We start from the raw sequence: 22,204 nt of genomic DNA on the forward strand, positions 1-22,204 counted from the left end.
AATGCTTTTCAGTAAATAAATGATTCTTGTGAATGGCTATATGCATGTAAGCATCTAGGGCTGTCAGCCAATCCCTGACTTCTAGATGAGGGAGAATGGTTCCAAGGCAATTCATCATTCATTGTTCCCTTTTGAAGAGTTTTCTTAGGTCCCTTGGATCCATAATGGCATGAAGACCTCCTGACTTTTTTGGGATCAGGAAATATCTAAGCTACAAACCTCTCTCCCTCTTTCTGTGACTGGGATAGTTCTATTGCATTTGCTGTCAATAGGGAGGTAAGTTTGTCTTTTGGGATTTGATGTTGATCTAGGAGTACTAGATAAGAGTATGGAGGATTCACTACAAGTAAATTTAGAAAATTTAGGAGCTAATCTTTATGAAACTATTTTTAGAACCAAACGGTGTGATGTGACAAGTGACCATTGTGGGTGAAAATGTTGCAGCCTTCTGCCTACTGAAAGTCTGCAAAGAAAAAGAATGGTGATCTGATAGTCAAAACTGTGGACCAGAATTTTGAGGGGATTCTTTGGTAGGCCTTTGTTGAGTTCTGTCACTGGGACAGTGTCTTAATTGCTGCTGCTGCTGGGGACATTGTCTATAATAAAGGTAAAGCTGATATCTCCTGCAGTAGTAGTAATATTGTTTCAAAAAAGATTGTTAGAATTTTGTGTGTGAAGACTGTTCCAAAGTAGTTGCTGTTAATATCTGAAAAGTGGAACAATGATCTAAGATCTACAGCCTCTCACTTTGTCACCAAAAAGATTCGCTCCTGTGCATGGGGCATTAGTAAACTTGTTGTGCACATCATCTTTTAAGCATTATGCTATCAGCCATGTGAGACTTTCAGACCCTACAGCTATGGCCGACTACCTTGATGACATAGCAAAGATATCATAAACTGATTTATATAAAATGTTTTGCACATTTCTCCGCTTCACTGAGAAACAGTATAAATTTGTCTTGAAGTCTGAAGGAGTTCCTGATGGGTCCCTCATGTTCTGTAAAATTGTATAAAATATAGAACCATTTGGAACTGATGTGCTGAAGTTCTTGACTATAGCATTGCTGATTGGAAAATCTTTTTCTTGTGGCATCCAACAATTTTGGATCTTTTCCAGGAGGTGTACTGGAATGTGTTTTTCATTTCTTAGCTTTTTTTTTTTTTTAGGGCTGCTTTCACTACTGAGTCATGAGGCAGCTGAACTTTTCTATGTCCTGGACACAGCTGAACTTTATATTTTAAATCTATCCTCCTGGCCACTGAAGGTGTGGTGAAGTGCAATTGCCAAATTTTAGATTTAAGATCTTTCAGTGTTTTATGAATCAGGTCTACCAAAGCTTGCTTAAGTGCATTTATAAACTTTAATACTCCAGAAAACTTCTTTTGATCGCACCTCCTCCTCTACATTAAACAGTATAGAATTTGCCATCTTTGGAATGAAAGCAGGATAGGACCGGTTATCTGGCTTCAGTGAGGGATCAGATGGCAATTCTACAAAGTCCTCAAAAGATTGAAGGGAAAGTGTTTTAAAGAATGAAATAATTTCTGTGTCTGATGATTTTAACACTGGGCCTTCTTCTAAAGATGGTTTATCCAATGACAATTTGAAACTATGAGCCTTCTCCTTCTGTGTCTGTTTAGGTTTTGATAAGGCAGAAAAGATGAATTGTAGTTCACTTGCAAATTTTTTCAGAATGGATTTCATAAGTGCAGGAGGAGGGGTAGATGAAAAAACTCCAAGCATAACTTCTGTATAAAGGTGTGATATTTTGTTGTAGTGGGCTGAAGTGTCACTGAAGAAGTATCTGACTGGCACTAACTGGCCGATATAGTATCGACGTGCACTAAACAGGCACTCATGATTGAGCACCCACTTCCTTAACACACTCCAATCCACCTCTCCAGGGTGCCTGATTTAGTATTTAAAATCGGGTGCCGCGGTAAAAAGGAGGCGCTATGGGAAACTGCTCGCTCCTAATGCCTCCTTGGCAGCAGGTGCCTGGGAGATGTGGCTGTCAGCATCTATTTTTCTATCCTGTGGCTGTGCACAGGTTAGGAAAACAGATGCTCTAAAATTGAGTGTCCCTTTTCCTAACCTGACCACCAGCATGCTTTTTTTTTTTTTTTTTTTTTTTTAAATTGTTTTTGGGGGACAGTAATTTTTGCTTTTCTGTACAATTTTTGGGTTCCTTCAAAATTAAAAGCTTGCTTAGTGCAGACGTTAATTTTGTCAAGTAAAAATGTGCGCGTTGGGCACACTTTTTTTTTTTTTGCATCGGGTGGAATAGATAATAGCCTCATCAACGTGCATTTACATGTGATGAGCTTTATTACTGACACACATTTTGGACGTGCTAACCCCCGTTTTGTATTGGGGGTTATGAACGTGTGTCCAATCGCGCGTTGAGTCGTGTGCTGTAGCCAGCGCAGGGTATTCCATTGCCCCATAAGACTGGTGGAGAATGCTTTCCAATAGTGGTTTTAGAAAGTCTCTGTGCAGATGATGACAATGTGGATGCTGCTTCTGGCTCTAAAACTTTTGGCTTAGCAGTACCAGAAGTGAATGGTGCCATCTTCTTCAGTTCTGACAAAGATTCAGCATGATGTGTTTTTGGCACTACCTGTGCAGGGCTTATCTTTTTCATGTTTGCTGCAGGAGCTAGGTGAACCGCAGCAAAGGAAAATTGGTTCTTACCTGCTAATTTTCGTTCCTGTAGTACCAAGGATCAGTCCAGACCGCTGGGTTGTGTCTCCCTTCCAGCAGAGGGAGTCAGAGAAAAAAACTGAAAAGGCACCCCTGTTAACCTGGTGTGCCACCTGCGATATCAAAGCAGAATAACCAAAAAAGGAGAACAAATCCCCAAACATAACAACTAGTGGCTACAACAATACGCGCGGTAAAAGAAACAAACCGTACCGCCGCATAACATATCAATCAAGAAGATTCCTTCCCATGCTTGTAAAGAACTCTGCCGAGGTAAGAAAAATGAAGAAAACATACAGAAAAATTGGACTCTCCAAAAAACCCATGGGCGGGCGTCTGGACTGATCCTTGGTACTACAGGAACGAAAATTAGCAGGTAAGAACCAATTTTCCTTTCCCTGTACGTACCAGGATCAGTCCAGACCGCTGGGATGTACCAGAGCTGCCCTAATTGGGGTGAGATCTGGAGAGTCCCACACGAAGAACACTGCTGCCAAAACAGTTGACCTATGGATCCCGGACGTCCACACGATAATGTTTCGCAAAAGTATGCAAGGATTTCCAAGTGGGCTGCTCTACAAATCTCCTGCAGCGAGACAGACTGGCTCTCCACCCAAGAAGCCGCTTGAGACCTGGTAGAGTGTGCTTTCAAGCCTTCTGGTATGGCACGCCCAGCGCAAAGATAAGTGGAGGAAATGGCCTCCTTTAACCACCTAGCAACCGTAGCTTTGGATGCCTTGTGTCCCCGTCTAGGACCAGACAATAAGACAAACAAATGATCCGCTAATCGAAAAGCATGGTCACCTCTAGATAGCGAAGGAGAACCTGGCGCACATCCAACTTATGCAGATCCTTATCCGTCTCAGAAGTCGGATCCAAATTCGGGAAAGCTGGTAACTCTACCGTCTCATTGACATGAAAAGCCGATCCCACCTTGGGCAAGGAGAGAACCGTCCGCAGTGAAACTCTGGAATCCGAAATACGAAGATACAGATCCCGACACGACAAAGCTTGAAGCTCTGCAATTCGCCGAGCTGAGGTAATGGCTACCAAAAAAACCAAACAGTCTTGAGTGTCAAATCCTTCAACGTAGCCCGCCGGAGGGGCTCAAAAGGAAGACCACATAAGCCCTTAAGAACTAAATTCAAGCTGCAGGCAGGACAAATTTGTCGTACCGGCGGGCGCAAATGCTTGGCCCCCTTCAAAAAACGGGACACATCTGGATGAGCTGCCAGCGAAAAACCAATCTTGCCCCGCAGGAAACCCAGTGCTGCGACCTGCACCCAGAGAGAACTGCAAGCTAGACCTTTCTTCAGCCCCTCCTGCATGTGTGCCACCGAAGCCAGACGCGGGGGGGACGTTCAAACCTTGGCACCAAGAATCGAAAACTCTCCAAACATGAATATAGGCCAACGACGTGGACGATTTCCATGCTTGCAAGAGGGTAGAAATAACTGAATCCGAATATCCCCTCTTCCTCAATTGCCTCCTCTCATAAGCCAGGCCACTAGATAAAAACGATCCGCTCGATCTAAAAATACTGGACCTTGTCGAAGAAGATTTGGAAGGAGGGTGAGATGCACCGGACCGATCGCCAATGAGATCAGATCCGCAAACCACGGCTTTCGGGGCCACTCTGGGGCTACCAGAATGACAGACCCCACGTGGTTCTCTATCCGACACACGGTCTTGCCCACTAGTGGCCAAGGCGGAACCACATACAGTAGTACGCCGCGAGGCCACGGAAGGACAAGAGCATCCACTCCTTCCGACCCGTGGTCTCTCCGACGACGGAAAAACCAGGGTGCCTTTGCATTTGTCCGAGTTGCCATCAGGTCGAGGTGTGGAACCCCCTCAATGACGAGTGATTAGCCGGAAGGCTGCGTCGGACAATTCCCATTCGCCGGGATCTAGACGCTGGCAGCTGAGAAAGTCTACCTGCACATTGTCTACCCCGGCTATGTGCAAGGCCGCCAACTGGACCAGATGTCGCTCTGTCCACGTCATGAGCCTTTCGGCCTTCCAGGCCACCGACAGACTCCTGGTTCCTCCTTGGCGGTTTGATGTAGGCTACCGTCGTCGCGTTCTCTGACAAGACTCGCACCGCACACTGAGCTACCAGAGGGAGAAACACATGTAACGCCAGGCGTAATGCCCTGGTTTCCAATCGATTTGATTGACCACGTCCGTCTGATAACTTGTCCAATGACCCTGAGCAGATTGTGACTGATAATGCTCCCCCAGGACCATGAACCGGAGAAACCGCTGATGCCGCTCGCGTATCCCGATGTGAAGTAAGCCTCGTTCAGGTCCAAAGAGGCCAAATATTCTCCTGAGTGGATGGCCGCAATGACCGACCGTAGAGTCTCCATGTGAAATCGGGGGACCCGAAGTGCTCGGTTGACTGCCTTGAGATTCAATATTGGCCGGAAGGACCCCTCCTTCTTCGGGACTACGAAATAGATGGAGTACCTGCCGGCCCTGCGCTCCTCTGGAGGGACTGGAACAATAGCCCCCAGGAATTTCAAGCGACTCAGGGTTTGCCCGATTACTTCTTGCTTGGCCAGAAAGCCGGCGGGAGAAATCAGAAGAAGATCCCTTAACGGGCAGGCAAAATCCAACTCGTAACCGTGGGCGATGATATTGAGGACTCACTGGTCCGACGTGATCCTGACCCACTCCTCGAGAAACAGGGAGAGATGACCTCCCACCACTGGAACCAGGGAGAGGGTTAGAACGCCTTCACTGGGACTGCTTACCTCCAGTGGCCCCTTGAGAGCCTCCCTCCTGAAATGGCTTCCGACCACGAAAGGAAGTAGGCCAAGACTGAGCCCTCTGAGTCTGTTGTCTGGCGGGAAAGGTGGGCGGCCGCGACTGCCGAAATCTGCGCTGCCCTCGGAAACGGTAACGCACTGCCCCAAAGGACCTGGAAGACTTAGGCTTGTCTTCTGGCAATTTATACACCTTATTCTCCCCAAGAGACTTAATAAGGGTGTCAAGTTCCTCCCCAAACAACAGTTTTCCCTTAAAAGGAAGATTGCCCAACTGAGTTTTGGAAGAAACGTCCACGAACCAGTTCTGAAGCCAGAGAAGCCGTCTAGCCGAAACTGCAGTGGCCATGTTGCGTGAAGATGCCCGCAATAGATCATATAATGCATCCGCTGTGTAAGCTACCGCGGATGCATTATATGATCCTATTCGCCTGATCTGCTTCCTCTGGCGGCAACACCTGTGATGTGAGCATTTGCTGGACCCACCCGAGGGTCGCTCGCTGCATGAGGCACTGCAGACCACCGCTCTAACACAGAGCGCTGACACCTCAAAAATGCGCTTGAGGAGGACTTCTAGCCGCCTATCCTGTAAGTCCTTAAGAGCCGTCGCTCCCGTAACAGGAATGGTGCTCCGCTTGGTGACTGCAGTAAGGACGCGTCCACCTTGGGAATCCTGAGGCTTCCTCAGGTAAAGGGTAGAGTTTGTCCATCGCCTGTCCCACCCGCAGGGTCGCGTCCGGAGATTCCCACTCCCGAGTGACCAACTGCTTAAGCATTGGGTGGAAAGGAAAAGTTTGGGACAGGGCATGCAGTCCCAAGAGTATTGGTTTCCCCTTAACTGGCTCCGAACTGGGGACTGGTGCCTCCACTTCCAGTTCCTCCAGGACATAGGGGGATCAAGGGATCCAACTCCTCCCGGCGAAACAGCCGAGAATCCCGAGGGTCATCCCCTCTACTGGAGCGGACTCATCAACACCCCCATCTAGGTTTTGGAGGAGAGGATCCAGAAAAGATCCCAAAGGAGCAGGATCCGGAGCCCCCCCCAGGGGCCGAAAAGGCATCCAGAGACGTGTCCCGCCGCGCAATCTTCGCGGGAGGGGGCTGCTCATCCTGCTGATGAGCTTCCGCCTCCAAAAAAGCCCTATGCATAAGTAAAAAATTTTGAAGAAAAAACTGACTGGCCCTTTAAGGGATCCGATAGGTGAGGGGGAGGAGGAGGAGGATGACCGGGCTCCCCGAGGGGGCGGGCCCCGGATCGTGCAGTCAAATGGGACTGACTGGGAGGAGAAATCGGAGAATCCTCTCCCCCAGTCGGCAGGCAGGGCTCAGACAAAATGGCCGCTGTTCCCGTGCGTGCCGGCAACGGACCCAGACGTGTTCCACGCCTCTTGGCAAAATGGGCCCAAAATCACCACCGTTCGAGCCCTCCCCCCCCCCCCCCGGGGAGGCAGCTGGTGCAACCCCACCTCCTAAGCACAATAGCCCTCGTGGCATCCCGGGGGGGGGGGGGGGGGGGGGGGGGAGTTCAAACAGCACGGTAGGAAAGGAAAAAAGAAGATTTTAAAATACCCTGCCGACTTGCAGCCTTCCGGAGCTCTGGGAACGCTGCAGCACCCGAGGAAACTCGTCTCGGGGCGCCGAGGGGAGGGACCGGCTCACCGGTTAATCCTCCTCCAGAGATAGACCGCCCTCCGGGAACAAGGCGTTTAGAGCTGCCAGCCCCTGCCTTACCTCTACCTGCTGAGTGAAGAGCCTGAGAAAATAAAACTGCACTGACTTTTTTTTTTTTTTTTTTAAATCAACCAACTTGCTGTAGCCAAAGGTGTTAACTAAATCATCCAGAGCCTTAGAACTCTGTGTAAAAAAAAAAAAAAAAAAAAAAGATGTAACTAAATTTAAAAAAATTGAAACATCCGGACCGCAGGTTCTGTCAACCCTTCTGCTGAGATTCAGAGAAAATACTGAGGGATCACAGGTGGCACACCAGGTTAAGGAGGGGTGCCTTTTCAGTTTTTTTTCTCTGACTCCCTCTGCTGGAAGGGAGACACAACCCAGCGGTCTGGACTGATCCTGGTACGTACAGGGATTGGCAATTTGGAGACTGACCTTTTATTTTTAGGTATAGGTCTGTCCAAGCTTTTTCTTCTTTTGTCTGAAGGAGAGGACAGTTGAAATTTTAAATGAAGCTCGGGGGACATTCTCCCACATGTGGCACAGTTAGCCATTTCATACGTGCAGCCTAAATAGCCAAGACAAAGAACATGAAGATCGAGATGACATTCTGTGCCTACATCCACAGCATAGTTTGAAGTGTTTTTTTATTTTAACCTGACCTCAAACTTTTCTGTGATATGATGAAAAGGGGAAAAAACAATAGAAAGAATTCTATTTGTTTTTGTTTTTTTTTAAGGAGACTTGAAAAAACGTCAGGAAAGAAAAACACTGAAAGAAAATGAAAAACAAAACCCGACACGCAGCAAGAAAGAGCCAACGTTCTTCAGCTGATGAAAAATGACAGACTTTGAAATCTTTCTGAGCTCTGAGTGTGTTTCTTGTTGGCGCCATACAATAACAACCAACTTGTGTACCTGAATTCATCCTGCTTGTCCATAGAGAAATATACTTTTTCATGACGTCCAATCACATCTTCTCTACAAAGGAATGTTGCTCTCTTTTCTTGTGATGGATCTTCTGGTGAAGAGCCATCTGATTCAGGGGCTAGGATTCGCATAATTAACTGAAATTTTTTGTTTTACCAGCAAATCATACTCTAGTTTATGTTGTTTCCGTTTTTTTGCACCAAGACAATTTCAGTGTTAATAACGCTTCAATATCTTTGCTAGGCAATGGCACTGAAAGAATATCTGCACCAAAGAGCAATTCTGCTGCCAGGTTGGCGCAAAGCATGGTGCTATTTTCCTTTTCCTTAGGCACAGGGGATTTTTATGGCAAAGAATGAGAGTTACCTCCCCCTCTTTACTGGAGGGGGAATGATATCTGTTCATAGAGTACTTCCACTCATTGTGCCTAACATAAAAGGACTTTGCTTTAGGCAAAGTTCTCTCAGCTTGTGAAGATTTCTTCTTTCCCAAAGCTGATTCATGGGGCCTTTTCCAGACAATCCATAAGAATTAGGCTTCTATATTTTCTGGCTCTTGGAGACATACAACTGCAGGTCACACAACTAGGTACATCATGAAAGGAGTCTAAACACCTTATAGTAGTCGTCATAGTCAGAAAGATATCTTGGCAAAGGTAGGGGACATCTCTTGAAGCTCCGTATGGCGAAGAGGATACAGTCAAATCAAACTTAATTTTGAAAAACAAAATTAAAGATATGAGAATTGAAAAAAATAAAAACTGAAAAAGTAAAAGAATTACCTGAAAAACATCAATGAGCAGGTGAAAGAGCCAGAAACATGTCTGTTCCTACAAATGGACATGAAAGACTGAGGAGACCCGCGCAGCAGGTGGCTCTGTGGGAAGGCCCGCACATGCTCAGAAAAATTGTGTCTGTAGTCTGTTTTTCTGAGCTCTGGGAGAGCTTTTCTGTCTTGGTGCCATCGGATGATGTTACACATTTGTATGGATGAATGTATCCTGCTTGTCGATGGAGTATGGACGGCACAGAAAGAAGCAGATGCAAGAGGAAAGAGATGAGATGTTAAACGAGAGCAGCAGGAGAGAGGCATGCTGCTGGAGGGAGAAGGGGAAAGCCACAATCTGCAATTCAGTGTGAAATGGCATGTGTGGTACAATGCCACTCCCAGTGGGAGTACATTCTTAACACTTGGTGACTCGAGGGAAGGGTATCAACATTAATATTAAACAGCTGGATAAAAAAAAACATTCGGACAGGCAAGTGCACAAAAACTGAAGGGTTGGTGCCGCTGAAGCTCTTCTTACAGATACAGACATTAATTAGGGATTTTCTTTTCTTTGCAAAGGACATGAAAATATCAGCAACATTTATTATGTCTGCATCCTGAACACAATTTTAATTTGTTTATCCTCAAAACAAAACAAAAAAACCCCCAAAACAATCAGGTCAGTGCCCCTACCCTACTACACTCATGCAATTGTCTTAAAAAAAAAAAAAAAAAAAAAAAAGGCTTTTGGGCCCTGGCAAGCCCCCCCCCAAATCCCTCATGCAGCACTGGCAGAAGGACCTTCCCCTTACCTGCTAACCTGCCACTGGCTTGACAAAGGGAGTTTTTTGTTTTGTTTTGGGGGGGGGGGGGGGGGGGGGCTGTAGGAGTTAGAGGGGACCCAGAACTTGTTTTAGACAGATTGAGTGGTGGCGGTGGTGGTGGTTCAGACGCAACAGTCATTTTAATTTGCATCCTGGATCTTAGAGCAATTTTTTTTTTCAATGTGTGGAAACAAAACAAATAACCCAAACATAATGATATGAAAGAAAAAATGTTTCTGAGCACATCCTTAGGGCCGGATTTTAAAAGGGTTACGCGCATAAGGTACACGCGTAACCCTTTTAAAATCCCCCTGCGCACGCCGAGCCTATTTTGCATAGGCTCGGCGGTGTGCGCAAGCCGCGGGATGCGCGTGAGTCCCAGGGCGTGGCCGAGTTCCCCGACATAGCGGCCTGTGTCGGGGCCTGCCGCGCCGGCGCGCGTAAGCTGCTACTGCCCGGAGGCAGTAGTAACTTTTAAGATAAAGGTAGGGAGGGGGTTTAGATAGGGCCGGAGGGAATGGGCAGCACGTGCAGGGCTCAGCGCGAGCAAGGTGCACCAATGTGCCCCCCCTTGCGCGTGCTGATCCCGGATTTTATAAGATGCGCGTATCTTATAAAATCCCGCGTACTTTTGTTCGCGCCTGGTGCGCAAACAAAAGTACGCGCGTGCATAGATTTGTAAAATCTACCCCTTAATGTTTATCTACTGGTTTCTCTGTTCCCTTCTTTTTCTTTCTACAAGATTAGCTGCCTCTTCACAACTGAGCAGTCATTAAGGGCATAAAATATTCAGCATGTGTGAATCCAAGGCCACATTTATTAACTGCATTTCCCAAAAGTCAAAGTGGATATAAAAACATCAAACATGAAATAATGCAGAAGTAGAGTTCACAACAGACGAGCATGTACTAAAAGGTGAATGTTACAGTACCTTCCTTTTCCTCCCTCTTCTGCCCTTTGCAGATCCATCATTTGCTTTAGTCACATCCTAAGGGAAAGGAAGGAAGGTCACTTACAAAAGTTTGAAATCTTTAAGCCGCTCACCCCTCCACGAACAGATGACTCCTTTTCTCTGACAAAATATATATATATATATATATCATGTACTAAGAAGAAAGTCCTCGATGACAAGAGTGTATGGACACAGCACTTCAAAAGGAAAGAAGCTTATACTATCATCTCTAGAGTCAGAGGAAATGTGCAAACTGATTTCACAAGTTTTTTCTTCATTTATTTAAAAAATAATAAACTCTCTCACTTCTACAGTCCTAAGCAAACAGCAGGAGTAACAATCTCAAAAAGCTTTCTGGTTTTGGTTTTTCCCTATGATTCCTATATGAAATAAGGCAAAAGGAAGCTCCGTCAGGAGCCTGGAGCTCCAGTGAAGTCAGGCAAGACATCCTCATGCTGAGATGGGCCACCTCTCAAAGTGACAAGATTTTATTCTTACTGTACTACTGTAATGGAGAAACGTAGTCTTTCCTAATTTCCTTTCCTTGAGTCCAGCCAGACAGGACAAACACATGAGTTTAGGGGACAGCGATAAATATGCTGATGTCAGCCCTTATAGGATCCCATGCTGCCTCAGGCTGTCCGTGTTCAAATAATAAGCTAAACAATAAATTAATTAATCAATCACTATAACTGCCCACCCAACCCCAATCAGGGGGCTTCCAAGGAACAGACTGACTGCCTAAGGAAGGGAGAGAGCTTTAGAACCAGAATAATCATGACCCACAACTAACAAACAGTATCTGGAATGTGAATTCCAATGAACTGCCTGAATTAGCTGAATCAGCATAAGAGTGCTAAATCTTCTGGCGGTTTGGAAGGGTCCTGGAAAGGAAGTTAGCAAGAAATACTAAATATTTCTTTCCTCTTCATTCAGTTAGACCAGCCCAGATGCATGGGATATATGCATGCATGGAGCCGAAAATCACAATCTCCCTGGTTCAAACATCTAAACAATAATGCTTCAAAAAAGAATGCAAGGAAGACCAAGCCCGTCTTTGCAAATCTTTACTGTAGACACCAGAGATCTGTTCATGAGGAGGCCTGCGCTCCAGTAGAATGTATCCTGGGTAGCAAATCTCTTGGCTATATATGCTGAGCCTTTGCCTCCTTAATCCATCTTGCTATGAAAGCCTTCAAATCTGCTTTGGCCTTCCATGAAACACTAAACAGGATTTTAATTTATTTATTTTTAAAAATGTATAGCCTGCATGTTCCACAATTTGCAGCAGGTAACAATAATATATACACAATAATAAAACTAAACCAAAATATAAATAAAAATACACAAAAACCAAATAAAATTGATAAGAAATAATGAAAATACAAAGGGACTGCAACTGTGGGGATTAATCGCAAAGGAACGAGAAGGCCAGCATGATCTATAAATCAAACATCCTCAAACGCCAGATGGAAGAGGATCTGTCTTTCAGATAGCTGAGAAGAACTCTATGCATATCCAGGAGACGAAGCTGCACAATTTTATGAGCAAGCTTCCCTCTTGAAAGAGGGCATACCATCTGATTAAAATGAAACTGGGATATCACCTTAGAAAGAAAGAAGAACTGTGAATTTTGACAGATTCCTTCAAACATTGTAAGAATACTTCTCTACAAGACTGAGTCTGCAGCTCTGAATCTCACCTAAGCAAGCAGATCAGCATAAAAAAGTATTTAATGATTAAGATCTTAACTGAAACTCCCTTGAGTGGCCCCTTCCCTCCTGGGGGTGATGAATATATTTGACACCCCTCAGAAACAAACATATATCTTTGTGTCCCGCTAATGATCTGCCCATAACTTGATCCCTTTAGCAGGCAACAGCTAATCTGTGTACCTTCAGAGAATTCAGGGCCAAGTCCTTCACCAGAGCTTCCTACAAAAAGGCCAAAATAGATACCACCAAATCCTTTGCTGCTGCACACCAAGCCTCAAGAATCCTCCATACTATCATATGCCAGGGACATGGACATCTTCTTGGACCAAAAGAAGTTAGACCCCAAATCCTCTGAGTAACCCCTCCAAGTCAAATATGCCCTATCAAGGGCTATGTTGTAAGATAACGAGACAAGTCCTTTAGTGTTGCTGGTCCCTGGACTCAAAGACCCCCTACACTGTCTCATCAAGTCTGTGTACCAAGGGTGTCTGGGCCATTCATGAGCCACCATGATCATTAGGCTCCTGATGTTCGATTATCCTCTGCAGCACTCAATCTATTAGGGACCATGGAAGAAACACAGAATAGCCCCCAAACTGGCCAATCTTGAACCAGAGCATCAACATCCATCAACTCTTTTTCCTTCCTATGGCTGAAAAAACTCCTTGGAGTTTCTGGCTAAGGACATCAAGACCATCATCAGCTCCCACCGTCTGTACACAATTTTGCAGAATGCTGCCTTCAACAGCTCCCACTCTCCTGGGTCTACTGTGCTTCTTGCTCAAGAAATCTGATTAAATGTTCTCCATTCTGACAATATGAGCCACTGAGAGCAGTCCCAAATGCTCTTCTGCCTACTTTACTAGCAGATCTACTTCTCTTTCTACTTGAGGACTCGTGGTGCCTCCCTGGTTGTCCAAGAGCACCCAGACTGCCTGACCTCGAACCAGAGGAGCAAACTGTCAGATCACATTTCTTATGGACGTTTTCCTCCAGGACTATTTTGGACTTTATAGGTGAACACATCCCCTGAGCCACATGCCCCCAATGAGCTCCTCCGCCATAGATGCTGGCATCAGTCATCCTTACCCATGACAGGGCCTCCAGGTCCATCCCCACTACCCAAGCCACCAGCCCAGACTCTGGATGCTAAAGGAAATTGGAAGTCTTGCCAAATACACCTGTGACTGAGGGGACCACCTTGACAGCAAGGCTCTCTATAAGGGCCTGATATGTGCTCATACCCATGACATCAAGTCCATCGCCGCTACCATGGAACCAAATGCTATCAGACTCCTTAGTTGCCCCTGGAGCATCTAGATCCTTTCCATCATAATGTGCACTCAACTGTTTGCCATACTGAACCTTGCTCCCAGATGCTCCAATACTTGGGTGGGCTCCAACTTACTCTTGGAAATGTTTATTTATTTATTTATTTATTTATTTATGAAACTTTTTAATATACCGACATTCATAGGACATATCATGCCGGTTTACAAAAAACTGAAGCAGGCAGAAAATACAAAAAACAGGGGGGGAAAGGGGGAGCAGGCAAGAAGAGGGTGAGAGAGGGGCAGGGCAAGAGCAGCGGGAAAGGATAGGGCAGAAGGAGAGAGAGTAACAATCAATAATTGAGCAATATAAGAAAAAAGAACATAACTATAACTGGGTTCTAAAATTATAAATTATGGCGAAGTACTTATTTACAATAAATCAATAGAATAATTACTTGTTTGGGTTAAGGCTTTGGCAAGGTTGTGTTCAAGGGGGGACGGGAGGGAGAAGGAAGCAGGGGGTAGAGGTGGGAGGGGAGAGCTTCAAGAGGCAGGGAGTGTGGGCTGGGGGGGAGAAGGATGGCGGGAGGGGGTGAAATGGAAGGAGGACGGTGACTGAAAAGATAGGGAGTGGGCTAGGTTTGATTGGTATCTGGGTAGGCTTGCCTGAACAGCCAAGTCTTGATGCCTTTTTTGAAGGTATGTAAGGAGGGCTCCAGTCGTAGGTGATAGGGAAGTGAATTCCAGAGGGTGGGGCCGGCTATGGTGAATGCTCTTTCTCTGGTATTGGAGAGGTGCGCGGTTTTGATGGGCGGGGTGTGCAAAGTGCCTGCGAGGGCATTTCTGGTGGGTCAATTGGAGGTGCGGAAGTGTGGCATGTCTTTAAGCCAAGCAGAATTGTTTTTATGAAGGGCGTTGTGCAGGATGGTGAGGGTTTTATATTTAATACGGTATGGGATAGGTAGCCAGTGCTGGTCCTTTAGTATGGGGGTTATGTGTTCAGTCTTACGGGTATTAGTGGTAATTCTTGCTATCGCATTCTGAAGGATTTGTAGGGGTTTGATAGTAGATGCAGGGAGGCCTAACAGGAGGGAGTTGCAATAATCTAGTTTGGAAAGGATTGTAGATTGTAGGACTAAGCGGAAATCATGGGTATGGAGGAGTGGTTTCAGTTTTTTTAAGTATGTGAAGTTTGTAGAAACCTCCTTTTAATAGGGATTTGATGTGTGGCTTGAAATTGAGGTGTTGATCAAGTAGGATTCCTAGGTCTCTTACAGTGGGTGTGGGTGAGTGGGTTATGGTGGGGGCGGGAGCAGTGGGGCGGGAGGTGTGCTCTGGTTGATTGGAAATGACGAGGATTTCAGTTTTATCTGCATTGAGTGCCAGGTGGAGGTTGGCCAATAGGGAGCTGATGGTGGAGAGGCAGGATTCCCAGTATTGTAGGGATGCCTTGAGTGTAGTTTGAATGGGGATGAGGATTTGGACATCGTCAGCATACAGGAAGAAAGTCAGCCCTAGGTCGGAGAGAAGATGGCAGAGGGGGAGAAGATAGATATTGAAGAGTGTGGAAGAGAGGGAGGATCCTTGGGGGACGCCTTGTGTGAGTGGGATATGTGAAGAGGTACATTTATCGATTTGTACAAAGTATTCTCTGTGGTTAAGATAGGAGGAGAACCAAGATAGAGCAGTGCCAGTGACGCCTATTTCTGCCAGCCTGGAAAGCAGGATTTGGTGGTTAACAGTGTCAAAGGCAGCAGAGATGTCTAGGATGGCCAGGAGGTATGATTTCCCATGGTCCATGCCTATGAGGAGAGTGTCAGAGATAGCTAAAAGGAGATTTTCGGTATTACGACCTTTACGGAAGCCAAATTGCGAGGGGTGTAGGATATTGTGGTCCTCGAGGAAGTCAGCGAGTTGGATGTTGACTACCTTCTCGAGGATCTTGGAGATGAGAGGTAGGTTGGATATGGGTCTGTAGTTTGCTGGGGTCGTGGGATCAAGAGTGGGTTTTTTTTTAGGAGGGGTTTGACTACAGCTAGTTTAAGGGGGTCTGGGACTTTGCCGGAGGTTAGTGAGCAGTTAATTATGTTTGCTATGGGTTTGGCAATAGTAGTGGGTATGGAGAGGAGGAATTTTGAGGGGATTGAATCTGTTATGTGAGAGGCCGGTCTCATCTTTTTTAGGATAGATTCTATCTCTAGGGTGGAAGTGTGTTCGAGGGACTCAAGGAGGTACCTGGTATTATTGGTAGGGGAGGTGTGGGGGAGGGCTTGGAGGGGAGGCGCTGAAGGATGCTGTTGATTTTGCTCTGGAAATACCTTGCGATTTCTTCACATTTTGTGTCGGTATTTCCTCCGTGGGAGATGGGGGTGGGAGATTTAGTAAGATCAGCAACATAGGAGAAAAGGGCCTTGGGGTTGAATTGGTAGCAATGAATTCTGGAGGAATAGAAGTCACGTTTGGCTTGGAGGGTGGCTTGGCGGTAGTTATGCAGGGTCTGTTTGTATATAGCTTTATGGGTAGGAGAGGGTTGTCTGCGCCAGATGCGTTCCTTGGATCTGAGGTCCTGCTTTACCTTCTTTAATTGGTTGGTATACCAGGGTTGTTTTTCTCTCGATGAGAGGGGGATTTCTTTGTGTACAATTGGGCAGAGTTCGTCAGCTATAGTGGTTATGATGTTATTCCATGATTGTAAGGCTGTATCTGGATTGGAGAGGTCAAGGTTCTTGGTTGCGTTTTCAAGCGCAAGGGCAAGTTCCTCTGAGGGGCATGTTTTATGAAAGGATATGGTTTTGTTCTGTGATTGTGATGTGTTGGTAGTGATGCTGATAGAGAGGGAGGCATTGACAATGAAGTGGTCTGACCAAGGGATGGGGGTGGTGTTGGGTGCTGAGATGTGGGAGTTAACGAAGAGGAGGTCAAGAGTATGACCAGCTCTGTGTGTGGGTATAGTGATGAGCTGTCTGTAACCTAGGGCTTTAAGAGTGATCAATAGGGTTTCACATGCCGAGGTGATCGGGCTGGCGTCTACGTGGAGATTGAAGTCGCCAAGTATGATGGCTGGGCGGTCGGGCTTAAGGTTGTCAACGATAAATTCTATGAGGGGGGATGGGTCATGGTCAAGTATGCCGGGGGGGGGGGGGGGGCATAGATAAGACATACCTGTAGAGTGGTAGATTTGAAGAGTCCTATCTCTAGTTTGTGAGGGGGTTGAGACGGTTGGAGTTTTAGGTTAAGATATTTTTTGGCTGCTAGGAGTAATCCTCCACCTCTTTTTTTGGGTCTTGGGATGGAGAAGATATCATAGGTTTGTTGTGGGAGTTGGTTAAGGAAAGCCTGCTCTGTGTCTTTTAGCCAAGTTTCCGTGATGGCACATAGGTCTAGGTTGTTGTCAGAGAGGATGTCGTAGAGGATAGGTGCTTTTTTAAGGATAGATTGGGAGTTGAATAATGAAATGGCTAGCGTTGCTAAGCCTAGGAGTTGTGTGAGGGGTGAGATCAAGATGGGGATTAAGGATTTCAGGTGGTTGAAAGGATAGGTTTGGGAAAGGGTGGTTTTGCGTAGGGTGGGGTGGTGAATGATGGGGATTGTGGAGTGACATGTCGGATTGTAAATAAGAGGAGGCAGGGAAAGAAGAAACAGTAAGGGGGGCTGCAGTAAACCCACACAGTGGGATGAAGGTAGGAGTTAGAGGCAGAGTGGAGGAGTTATGCAGTTACATGTTACACGGCGTGATTAGATTATGTAGTTTAACTGGAGTATGTGCTTGCAAAATAAATTTTCTTGTACAAATAGGAAACTGCAAGAGACAAGCATTAAGGGAGGATTATACAGTTAGAGGATTAAACAGGTGGAATATGCACTTACAAGGCTTTCAATATACAATTGATAAAAGGAAAGAAATAGCAGTGGTTATACAACTACATATCTGGATCAAGCATGTAAAGTATCTGGATCATACAACACTATTTCAGTAGGCGGTGAATGGGTTGTAGAGCGGTTAGGTTAAGGGAGGAAGGCAGGTCTAGTGAGTAGGAGGTATCTAGTGCAGGGATGTGGGGGGCAGGGTGAAGGTGAGAGTGAAAGGGAGGATAGAGTCACAAAGTTGTCACAAAGGGGCGCACTAAGGGGCAGGCCCCTTAGTCGCGCTCCTTCGGCGCGAGACACCAGGGGATTGCTTGGTTCTTTTAAAGGTCTTTCTGTGCCGGATGTGAGGCACCAGGAGTGGACGGTCCTTCCGCGGCGATTCGGGCCGGGTGCAGGCAGAGAGGTAAGGAGGGCCGCCTGAGGAATCGCTGGGCCTCGGGCTCCGGCTCGGACCCCGATGGGTCTCCCCTGCCGGGTGCAGCGAGCTCGGGGGGCGAGGGTAGCGTTGGGTCGAGGGGTGGCCGCTGGCGACGCACGGGCGGCAGGTCGGCGATCAGTCGCCACCTAATCCAACTCCTACAACAGTTGAACCAAAGTGGCAGTGGCTGCTCAGTCCTCCGCTGTAGACTTCAACTGGATTAATGAATCGTCAAGGTAGAAATGAACTACTACTACCACCATCAGTATGGTGAAGGTTCCTAGAACAATGGCGAGACCAAATGTAAGCATCCGAAATTAAAAGTAGCCTATCAGGATTATAAACCAAAGTACTTCCGATATGCCTCCTATATGGAATATGAAGAAATGCCTCTATCAGGTCCAAAGAGATCAAAAACTCCCTTTGTCTCCCCATCACAAATCTTAAAGTCTCCATAATGAAATGAGAAACTCTCTATGCCCTTTTGACTTGCTCTAAGTCCAAGATGGGGGAAAAGATGCCTTCCTTTTAGTTTTTGGGTACTTGCCAGGTTCTTATGACCTGGATTGGCCACTGTTGGAAACGGGATGCTGGGCTTGATGGACCCTTGGTCTGACCCAGTATGGCATTTTCTTAAGAACCATGAAATAAATGGAATGTTTCTCATCCTCACAGAACCACTGGAACTGGGATTACAACCCCATGTGACGAAGATGATCACCACCTTCTGATGAAAACACAAGGAGACTCCATTAACACACTGGAAATAGGGTGAGAAAGCTCCAAGGCATAACACCTTCTCTCACGAACTCCAAGTTCCCTTTTTGCAGTCCCAGAGAATAGACACCTAAAATCTTCACTGAGAGCTTCAAAAACTACTGGCACTCCTGGAGTTCCACCTTCCTGCCACCTTTCCTGTTACCTCGAAAGGTCTGAGATCTGCCAAATAGTCAATTGTGCTGCAAGTCAATTCCTTACCAGGCCTATACTTAACAAAATTCTGAAAACTCCTTACTGGGACCTTCCATGAAGCCCCTCTAGGCTTATCCTTGAGCAGTCTAAGAGTCTTAGACTCTCCCAAGCTCTTTTTTTTACAAATTAACTGTTTATTGAGAAAAACAAGTAACAGTATCACTTTTACAAAACCTTCACACATTAGTATGTGATCATGACTCTCCCAAGCTCTTAATCAGTTGTTTGAGGGCTTCCCTAAACAGAAGCTTGCTCTTAAAGGGAAGCTTAGCTGATCGTGTCTTGGATGCCGACTCTGCAGCCCAGTTTTTCAGCCAAAGTAGATGGCAGGCCATCACCACGGTGACCATACTTCATGTCAAAGCCCAAATAAGGTCATACGAGGCTTCAGCCAAAAAGGCTCTACCCAGTACTAGCTGGGTTGCTTCTTTATTACCTTCCAAGGGACTTTCCTGTAGTTACTGAGAGAAAGGAACATTGGTTCTTAGCTGCTAATTTTCTTTCCTGTAATACCACAGATCAGTCCAGACAAGTGGTTTTGCATCCCTACCAGCAGATGGAGGCATAGAACAAAACTTTGAGGCACTGCTACATAACAGAGTGCCACCTGCAGTCCCCTCAGTATTGACCTGTACCCAAGCCAAAGATTAAAACTCTCTCCATGGTGAACAGGGAACTCAGGGTTGGAACCCTCTGAACTGGAGCCTCTAACACGGACAGAAACCAAAAACAGTATGAACTCAACATATGTACAAACTGCAAAAAAGTCTTTTACAAAATTGTACATCGACTATTGGGAAAGTCAGTTTTTCGGCAGAGACTAGATGGGTCTCTGGACTGAACTGTGGTATTACAGGAACGAAAATTAGCAGGTAAGAACCAATTTTCCTTTTTTGTTCATACTTAGATCAGTCTAGCAAGTGGGATGTACTCAAGCACCCCTAAACTGGGCAGGAACCCAGAAGACCAACACTAAGAACACTCTCGCCAAAGGACACATCCTCCTGCACCCTCATGTCCAAACGGTAGTGCCTGGTGAAAGTATGAAGCGAAGACCACAACACAGCTCTGCAAATTTCCTGGGGACACAATAACTGACACTATGTCCAGGAGGCTGCCTGTACTTGTAGAATGCGCTTTCAGCCTCTCTGGAACTTTGCAACCTTTACAAATATAAGCCAACGAGAAATCATGGCCTTAGAGGCCTTATCTCCTTTCTTTACGCCACCATACAACACAAAGAGGTGATCTGATCACCGAAAACCATTAGTGACTTCCAGATATTGCAACAGAGTCCACAGCACATCAAAAAAATGCAACTCCTTATCCTGAGGGGAATCCCTAGACCACTCCGGAAAAGCTGGAAGCTCCACCAACTGGGTTAACATGAAAAGAGGACACCACCTTTAGTAAAAAAAAAATAAAATAAAAAATAAAAAAAAGAGAGGGGACCGTTTGCAATGTCACCCCATCAGATATATGCAAAAAAAAGGATCCCCGTATGACAGTGCCTGCAATTCTGAAATCCTTCTGACAAGCCACCAGAAGCACTATCTTCAAAGTCAGGTCTTTCAAAATCACTCTTCTTAAAGACTCAAAAGCAGCGCCACAGAGCATTTACAAAACTAAATTGAGGTTCCAATCGGGGCATAACTTCTGAACCAGAAGGTGCAAATGCTTGACCCCCTTCAGGAATCGAACCACATCAGGATGAGAGGCCAAAGGTCTCCATCGCAGCTTGCTCCTAAGGGAACCCAATGTGGACACCTGCATGTGAAGCAAGCTACAGGCCGAACCATTTGACAACCCTTGCTGCAAAAAGGCTAAGATATGAGGAACATCCACAGCCAGGGGATCCAGTCACTGCTATAGACACCAAGACTCAAAAACATTCCAGACCCTGACATATGCCAGGGATGTAGAAGGCCTCTGAGCCTGGAAATAACCAGTTCCGAATAGCTTTCAGGTGCAACCACCTCCTCTCAAAAGCCAAGCCATGAGACAGAAGTGATCCTCCTGATCCAAAAATGGGACCCTGTCAAAACAACCCTGGCAGGTGGGCTAACCTGAAGGGTCCCCTCTACCGCAAGATGTACCAGATCCATGAACCACGAGCGCTGCAGCCACTCTGGCACCACTGTCCTGGGACGTGCCTCTATGTGCCGCAGAACTTGACTGACAAGTGGCCATGCTGGGGAAACGTACAGTAGGATCCCTGTTGGCCAAGGGCACACCAGAGCATTCAGACCCACCGAACTGACCTCTCTTCTGCAACTGAAAAACCTTGCTGTCTTTGCTTTGGCATACTTTGGCCCCACTTGCTACAGATGCGATCCTAAGCTTCTGGGGACAATGCCCATTCCCCCGGATCCTGTTGCTGTCTGCTGAGGAAATCTGCTTGCACATTGTCTGCACTTGCTACATGAGACGCCGCTATTCCCTCAAGATGGCGTTCCATCCAAACAACAGTCGAGCTTTCAGAGCCACTGCATGACTCTTTGTCCCTCCTTGCCGGCTGATGTATGCCACCGTCGTCGCATTGTCCGAGGACATGTGAACCATCGGGCCGTTGACCCAGGGAAGAAAGGCTTCCAGGGCTTGTTGCCCCGCCCTCATTTCCACATGATTGATGGACCAGGACTTCTCCACTATGGACCAAAGCCCTTGGGCAGCCCACTCCAGGCACACCGCCCCCCCCAAACCATTAGACTGGTGTCCGTGGTCACCAGATTCATTCCGGGGTCTCCAGATCCATTCCCTTTCAGATTGCTACATGACCTGGATTCTCATAAAAGAAGCAAAGGTAGATGATACTCCTCTGACAAAAGAATCCACCTGGACAAGAATGCCTTCTGCAAATATCTCATGTGTGCAAAGGCCCATGGAGCCAAATCCAATGTGGAAACCATGGACCCCAGAACCTGCAAATAATCCCAAATGTTGGCACTGCAAGACGAAGCAGGCGTTTCACCTGCGCCTATAACGTTGACAATCTGTCCGAGGTCAAGAACACCCTGCCTTTCTGGGTATCATAGCGTGCCCGCAGATACTCCAATGACTAGGTCGGCACCAAGTGACTCTTTGCCACATTTATGACCCAACCCAGCGATCGCAAGATATCCATAACTTGCTGGAGAGACTGCACGCACTCCTCTTCAATCTTCAATCGAATACGCCAATCGTCCAGATATGGATGTACCAAAATCCCTTCTCGTCACAGGGCCGCCGCCCCCACCACCACCACCATCTTGGTGAATATTTGTGGCGCTGTGGCTAAGCCGAAGAGAAGAGCCCAGAACTGGAAATGCTGTCCCAGCACCATGAACCGAAGAAACGT

The 22,204-nt window shown here is 46.5% G+C and overlaps 1 protein-coding gene across 4 annotated transcripts in view; it reads right to left on the reverse strand.

The window, feature by feature from the left end:
- The window catches only part of PSIP1 (PC4 and SFRS1 interacting protein 1), a 249,383-nt gene that overhangs the window by 109,054 nt on the left and 118,125 nt on the right, over window positions 1–22,204 (reverse strand). For all 4 annotated transcript variants that reach the window (XM_029605901.1, XM_029605884.1, XM_029605894.1 and 1 more), the window contains exon 7: window positions 10,601–10,657. In XM_029605901.1, the coding sequence (XP_029461761.1) occupies window positions 10,601–10,657 (57 nt within the window). The remainder of the gene's footprint in view (window positions 1–10,600; window positions 10,658–22,204) is intronic.

Source organism: Rhinatrema bivittatum, chromosome 1 (assembly GCF_901001135.1).
Source record: "Rhinatrema bivittatum chromosome 1, aRhiBiv1.1, whole genome shotgun sequence".
NCBI classification, from domain to species: Eukaryota; Metazoa; Chordata; class Amphibia; order Gymnophiona; family Rhinatrematidae; genus Rhinatrema; species Rhinatrema bivittatum.